Source organism: Nicotiana tomentosiformis, chromosome 1 (genome assembly GCF_000390325.3).
Source record: "Nicotiana tomentosiformis chromosome 1, ASM39032v3, whole genome shotgun sequence".
In the NCBI taxonomy this organism is placed as follows: domain Eukaryota; kingdom Viridiplantae; phylum Streptophyta; class Magnoliopsida; order Solanales; family Solanaceae; genus Nicotiana; species Nicotiana tomentosiformis.
In genome coordinates, this window is record NC_090812.1 from 40398163 (window position 1) to 40406099 (window position 7937).

General features: G+C 32.9%; 2 protein-coding genes across 2 annotated transcripts; one reads left to right on the forward strand and one right to left on the reverse strand.

Moving 5' to 3' along the window:
• Window positions 1-275: 275 nt before the first annotated feature.
• On the forward strand, window positions 276-797 carry LOC104088012 (putative RING-H2 finger protein ATL69). Its single transcript, XM_009592614.4, has one exon. The coding sequence runs from the start codon at window positions 276-278 to the stop codon at window positions 795-797; it is 522 nt and encodes a 173-aa protein (XP_009590909.1).
• A 1132-nt stretch (window positions 798-1929) lies between these two features.
• LOC104088013 (cytosolic sulfotransferase 15) lies at window positions 1930-3190 on the reverse strand. Its single transcript, XM_009592615.4, has one exon. The coding sequence runs from the start codon at window positions 3073-3075 to the stop codon at window positions 2056-2058; it is 1020 nt and encodes a 339-aa protein (XP_009590910.1). The 5' UTR covers window positions 3076-3190; the 3' UTR covers window positions 1930-2055.
• Window positions 3191-7937: the final 4747 nt, after the last annotated feature.

Below are 7937 nucleotides of genomic sequence, written 5' to 3' on the forward strand. Positions count from 1 at the left end.
TATATTATTATATTTCCATAAGGATACGCCCCTGCTAAGCCCAATTCCCAAAGTTGACCCACATCTCATTTTCAAACACTCTGTAGACATTTAATTTTTCATGCACATTATCAACATAGTATTTTTCATTTATTTGGTTCTGACAACATTTAATCTCCGGTCCAACCTCATTAATTTCGTTCCGATTCATCCGCTGACCCTCGCTCCAACGCTTTTCATTTGTTCTTCCATTTAATTTGCAGCTATATCTTCACACACACACACACACACACAAAATGTCCATAGCTAACTTACCTGATTCCGCAAGCGGAGTAATTAGCCTCAGATATGGTATCGCCATTGTCATTGGCATTTTGATTCTTATTTCCCTTATCATGTTTGCTTCCTACGCTTGTTTGCGCGTCAAATTAGCTGCTTCTTCTAACACTGAAGACTTCACACCTGCATCTTCTAATGGGATTATTTATAGTTACTTCCTAGGATTGGATCAGCCCGTTATAGAGTCATTTCCCAAAGTGGTGTTAGGTGAAAGCAAGAGATTACCCAGTCCAACTAATGCAAATCTATGTGCTATTTGCTTGTCTGATTACTGTGCGAAAGATTTGGTTCGTTGTATACCGGAATGTCAACACTGTTTCCATGTAGATTGTGTTGACGAATGGTTGCGGAAGAGTGGGACTTGTCCAATTTGTAGGAGCTCTCCACCTAATTCTCTAATTGTCGGTTCAACTTCGCCTATGCTCACTACTCCTCTTGCCCAATTAGTACCCTTGGCTTATTATCAGAGAATGATGTAGTTGCAAAGGTGTAGGTATTAATTAAATACGTTGTGATTTGTATAGTACTTCTTGTTTTGAATTCTCTCACTTTTTGTTTTCTTTTTACAATTTGTGTACATTAATCTTGTTCCTAAATTTTATGTAGAAATTGTTGAAGTTCTTGTTTTTTTACTCCCTCCATTTTTTGTTACTCCCTCCGTCTCATCTTATCAGTCGTGGTTACTAAAAATAGTTATCTCAAATTATTTGTCATTTTAGAAATTCAAGACAAAATTAATTATCTTTATCCTGTTTTACCCTTAGTAATAATTATTCTTGAAGACTACAAACACCTCAATTATGGATAACTTTATTCAAATACCAATGAAGAAAGATTAAATATAAGACATGAATGAGGGTAAAGTAGTCAAAATCTCATCCTAATTAATTTTTCTTAATGGACGTGTACAAGAAAATCATGACAGATAATATGAGACAGATGTAGTATGTCTTTTGTATGGGGTTTGAATTTTTACGAGTCAATACATGTAATTAATTAATTCTTTTTGATAAATATTTATGACATTGATGTTTGCTAATTTGATACTCCCTCCATCGCATATTAATAGTCATGGTTACTAAAAATAATTGTCTCAAGTTATTTATCATTTTAGAAGTTCAAGACAAAAATAATTATTTTTTTTCTTTTTTACCCTTAGTAATAATTGTTCTTGAAGATAGAGATAACACATAAATAGAATAGTTATTCAATGAAGAGATATTATATCTTAAGATATAAATAAGGGTAGAATTGTCTAATCCCTTTTCTAATTAATATTTTTTAAGAGACGTGTAAAAGAAAAACACGACACATAATATGAGACGGAGGGAGTACCTTTGAGTGTTGTATAACGCATTTCGTGTTTTAAAAAATTAAGTATAGAGCATTAAATAGTTAATTTCAAAAGTATAAGAGAAGTTACAATCTTTTGATTTATGGCAAGGGGTATGTAACTGGAAATTGGTCATAGTTTTGGAAGATACCTATACATTTTCCGTGAACTTACATAAAGTTGTGCATAAGCAAAAATTCATTATTACTTGTATACGGTTTAGTTGTCATTTTTGTCGCCTGATACAAAATTGAAAAAGAATACAGAGATCAGTAATGTATGAATTAAAGCAACTAAATTTTTCAAAACAACCTTTAAAGTGAAATACATGTCCAAATATAATTTTAAATTTCAAATACCATTTTTTAACTTAACATATCCAAACGCATGCTTAGTTTCTTGACTTAACAAACTGTGAAGGTAAGCCCCGAGCCTCCTAATTTCTCTTCCATAATATTGGAAAGCCTCTCAAACATGGAAGGTGTAAAATAATTCACCCAATCCCCAATCTCACCTTTCCTAAACAAATTCCTGTTTTCAAAGTCTGAAATTGCCCCTTTCCCTTTCTTATTCACTTGTAAATCCCTCAAGTTCTGAAAACTACAAAGATTTGACACATCTTTTATTATTCCTCCCTTTTCCTCCTCCTTTGTAAAAGGAAACCCCATGAACTCAGCTAATCTCTTCAATTGATTACACATATCTACTTTCATATCCTCATATTTCAAGAACAACACCTTATTTGGACTTTCTAAGCTCTCTCTCCAGTACCCCAACATATGTTCCCAATAAGGACCAAACCCTGTAATTCCCCTACAGTACAAATCAAAGGCTTCCTCAAGAGTAAAAGGACCTAAAGATTCAGGTCTAATTTTTACAATATAATGCCAAACTGAAACAAAGGTGTCAAAAGGGTTCCTGCAAATGTAAACAATTTTGCATTTTGTGGTCTTAACTGAATTTGGTAATGCCCCAAATGGGACGTGAGTAGCAATAAGGCGTGGAGAAGGTAAAAGAGAGAGATCAGGAGGGGAATTATACTCAGCGTAAAGTTTGTATTCAAGAAAGGGTACAAGTTCGTGAGGATTATGAGTAAGTAAAGGGTGATTAATATTCTTTTGTTGGACGTTGAATTTCTTGCGGTTTACAATGGAGAAAGTGAGTGCTTTTAGCCATGTTGTGCCAGATTTTGGTATGGACGCGACTATTAGGTCGCTGTTTTGAGCTTTAAAGTGTTGTTGTGTCGAAATTATGGCTCGGATTTCTTTGGGTTGACACCAAAAGCCTTGGAAAAAGAAAAGATTGGGTGTTCTCCACCCTTTTTCTTTGGGAAGAGAAGTGAAAAACTCATCAAGATCCTCGCTTAGAGTTTCTTGTGGTTGTTCACTGTTGGATTGGCTTTTGAGGAAATCTGTTATAGTCATTTTAAGTAGTGTTCTTGCTAGCTGAGTGATGAATGAAAATGGATTTGATTTGCATGAGAAACTAGAGCTATATAAATACTAGTAGTGAAATGGTATCAGTTCTTATTTCTTAACTTTATATCCATGAAAAACATGGGAGATCCAATTCAAAATATTCAAAGCAAAACAACTTTTAATACGCAAACCCAAATAGTACAACGTGTATCTCGACGCAGTGTAATGGTGGTTGCTATGTAGCATCAAAGTTAAGCAGAGCCGGATCAAGGATTTAAATCTTATGGGTTCAACTTTTAAAATTTTTAGTATTGAACTCATTACATTTTTAAAGTTATGGGTTCGTATCTACTATTTTTACAATTTTAATAAATTTTTACATATAAATTTTTACTCCGCGTTAAAAGTTATGAGTTCAATTGATCCCCGCTGAGTATATGCTACATTCGCCCCTGAAGCTATGAGTTCAGTTAAACCTATAACTTTTGACACTGATTATAAACTTTAGTGTAAAATTTCCTAAAATTGTAACAAATAATATATATAAACTCATAACTTTAAAAATATAATTGATTCAATGCTAAGAACCTTAAAAATTGAATGCATATATAGAATTTAAATCTTTAATCTGGTCGCTATCACGTTTAAACCATGCAAAGGGGGACCTATATATCGATTGTTGAATAGTGGACCAAAAGAGGAACCATAAACAATTGGAATTAATGCACGTATTTTGACATGATATATGATCAAGTGATTGTTAATTTTTCCTTTGGTTGTCCAATTTATTTTCATACAATATTGCTACGTCTCCAAAACCCACCTTCTACCAACATCCACGGTATTTCACGCAACGAATAAACTCTTTTTTATTAAGTAAAAAATGATAACTCTCGACGCATTATTATGACTTATGAGATCAAGCAACTACCAGGGGTGGCCTTGGCCCCAATTTTTTTTTTTTATGTTATATATTATAAATAAAAAATAAAAAATTGTGCATATACTGTTGGAAGGGAATTTTTTTGGAAGAAAATAATTTTTTGTCTTTTATGTGGGGACCGTTGGTGTCTAATTTCTTGCATAATTATATGCTATCACCTAACATGAGTCCACGTGACTATTCCTATATTTTTGTCTTTTTCATTGTCTCTTTCATTGTCTCTCCTTATTAACTATTCTTATATTCCATTGCAGAAAACTTACCGTTTTGTGTGCTCACAAAAGATCAAAGTTTGCTTTTGGGTGTCTTCTTCAAAATTTCAAGCATTGTAACAAGACAAAAGCAATCATTATTTTGAAGCAGTGCAATACTATTTCGATGCCGTTATATCAACTTATCAAATTCTTGAACCATTTTTATTATTCTAACTTTATATTATATTTTTTTATTGAAAATTTGTCATTATTGATATTCTTACTTCCTAAGTATATATTTTTGTTTTAGTTATTATTAGATTTTATTCAATTTAAATAAGTCAACTAGAAAATATGAATCCGGTTAGGGGTGTTCATGGTTCGGTTTGGTTCGATTTTTCCATAAAAAGAAACCAAACCAAGTAAGTTGGTTCTTCAAATATTGAAACCAAACCAATTAAGTCGGTTTTTTATCGATTCGATTTTTGTCGGTTTTGGTCGGTTTTTCAGTTTTTCGGTTATTTATCAAGTTTTTTCTTAAATATGAGACATACACTACCAAACACATATTCCGGAGACTACATTTTCAACGTAACACTATCAAACCAATTGCTCTTTGAGAAATCTATCATTTACCAAGATATATTAATGATAGTTGAATCAACTAGTGATGAATAATTTAAGTACTCAATTAAAAATCGATTATTTTTAACATGAAATAAATTCTTGTACTTAGCAAAAGAAAACTACCAATCAAACTAGAATGTAAAGGCAAAGAATTAGATTATTATAATAGAAAAAAACTAGACTAAAAATATAAACGACTAATATGTACCATAAAATTTTAGAAACTTTATATAAAAATATACATATATATATATATATATATATATATAGGTGTAATAATAAATTTAAATAGCTACTTCTATAGTATGTTTGGTTCGGGTTTTTCGGTTATTTTTTGATTAAAACCAAAACCAAACCAAATTTGATCGGTTTTTAAAATTCATAACCAAAACCAAACCAAACCTAAAAAGTATCAATTTTTTTGGTCGGTTTGATTCGGTTTTCAGTTTGGTTCGATTTTTTGGGTTTTTATGAACACCCCTAAATCCGGTTATGCAAAAAGAGAAAAAAAAAATGTGAAGAATTAATTAAATCCCAAAAGGGAGCCTTTGATAGATTTTTAACAAATAATAAACATCTTGAATAAGAAAACACGGGAGAATGTTCTTCAAATGAACAAGTCACTGATAGAGTTGAGTTAGATGATAATAACATCCAAGAAGAAAATCTAGAAGAAGTTACTACGAAATCTGACATAGTTCCACAAAATCAAGAACTCTTAAATGATTTGACTAACTGCATCTCTAAAAATATATATGGCAATTTTTTTTTTTTTAATATTAGTGCCTCTCTGTGAAGTTTGGCTTTAGGCCCCCCAAACACCGAGAACAATAAACTCGCACGATAGGAATGAATGAAGTGAAACTATTCTAATAGTTCCGTAACCTCTCGAAGATAAGTACAGATGTCTCCGTACCGATCCGCAAGACTTTACTAAACTCGCTTATGACTCGTAGTACCTATGAACCTAGGGCTCTGATTAGGGGTGTTCAAAATCGAACCGAAATCGAAAATCGAACCGAAACCAAAGCTTAATGGCTTATTGGTATCGGGTTAACGGTTTAACGGACGGAAAACAAATTAATTTTTTTTTATTAACGGCTTATCGGTTTGGGGGCGGATTATTCAATTTTCTTAACGGATAATCCGTTAAGAATATATATTTTTCCAGAAAGATTACCATCTTCAAGAATAATTCATATTTTGTTATAAAATTTTATCCATATTATTGAACTTGTTTACTGTTGCTCTTTAAACTTTAGAAGAAAGATTCAATTATTTATTACCAGTGTGGGAGGTTTCATAATAAATAATAGTAATACACGAATAAATAAAAAGGCAATATAAGCACGAACCAACAACTGCTTAATAATTTAAATATTTTGCAGGATAGGAACCAACTTCTTGTTAGCATTGCTAGCAATATTGACTATTATTATGGCTCAAAAAGAACTGATTGTCAACATCACCATAGTTCACAGTGCCACTGCACAATACATTAAGCAACAAAGAGTAAAGAGAATCACATGTAGACTTCTATGAGTACTAAGTATTTATTTGTTTATGAGACATCAAATAATGTGCCTCGATGGAAGCCCGCCAACATATCATCTTGATAGAGGATATGGTAGCGGACTTCGCAACTGGATTATCAAATTGGTTAAGTTCAATCTTAACCAAGTTGTATTTTTATTTTTTAACAGTTTGTCATCTTCTTAAACAGTAAGAAATTTGTTCAAATGATATTGTTGATGTATTTTGTTGTGCACTTCTCAATCTCTTACCATCCACTTGAATGTAGTATGAGAAGATAAAAGAAGTATTTGATATCCAGTAATATGGTCTCATGGTGTAATTTAGTTGATATATATGTATGAGAAATGTTGACTATATTGTTATCTCGGGGATGTACTCCCCAACACTGTGTTGAAGTATGTTAAGTTTCAATCAACTGAAACTAAATCGATAACCGCCTGATAATAGCTAAACCGATACCAATTCGCCAGATATCTTATCGGGTGGCTAGCGGATTAATACATTTAAAAATCGATAACCAATAAGCCAAACCGTAAAGAGCAAATAACTGCCCAATCCGTCCGATAAGCAGCCCTAGCTCTGATACCACCTTGTCACGACCCAAATCTCCCTCCGTAGAATGTCATGATAACACCTAGTCTTAGGAACTAGGTAAGTCTAACGTTCACCGAAATAATAACAATATTAAATAACGACTGACAAATGCGAAGTAGAAATCTCTATACAATACTTGCAATCCCAAAACCCGATAGTACAAGTCATAAACTCTATTGAATTACTAGAAAGCCTATAAATACAACTATTTTGAAGTAGAGATAAAACATTGCAAGTACAACATCAGAAGGTGACTCCGAAGCTTGCGAACGCAGCAACAGGTTTACCTTAAGTCTCCACAGCAAGTTACATACTGCTAGCGAGTGGTCAACTGACTCCATATTACCTGGCTCTGCACAAAAATATGTGCATAAGTGTAGTATGAGTACACCACAGTCGATACCCAGTAAGTATCAAGACTAACCTCAGTGGAGTAGTGACGAGGTATAGTCAAGGCACTCACTAGTCAAATAACCTGAGACATACAAAAATAATCGAAAATAAATAGCAGTGATAGCAACAATAATCAACTAGTGATATAAACAGTAAGGCAGCAAGAACACCATAATTATTACTCAGACGAATAAGAAAACACAAGTACGACCAATTAAACAAGTCTTTCACATATAATTCCTTCAAATAAAAACCCTCCAAATATATTTCTTCAAATAAGTATCCTTCGAATATAAAACTCTTTCAAATAAATATCTCATATCATAATCATAAAATACGGTTCTCAGCCCTCCTTTCATATTCTTACGGTACCTCGTGCCCATATCTCTATCACAATCGCACAGACAACTTTCGTGTCAAATATGTCAATACATAAAATTCGTACGATTAATCCGAGCTCTCAAAGTCCCAAAATTGAAAATGGGATAAAAACCCTCGAATTTGGCCTTTTTCTGCCCAGCGATTCTGCACCTGTGACGGTGCACCTGCAGAAATTCCATCGCAGGTGCGGAAATGGCTTA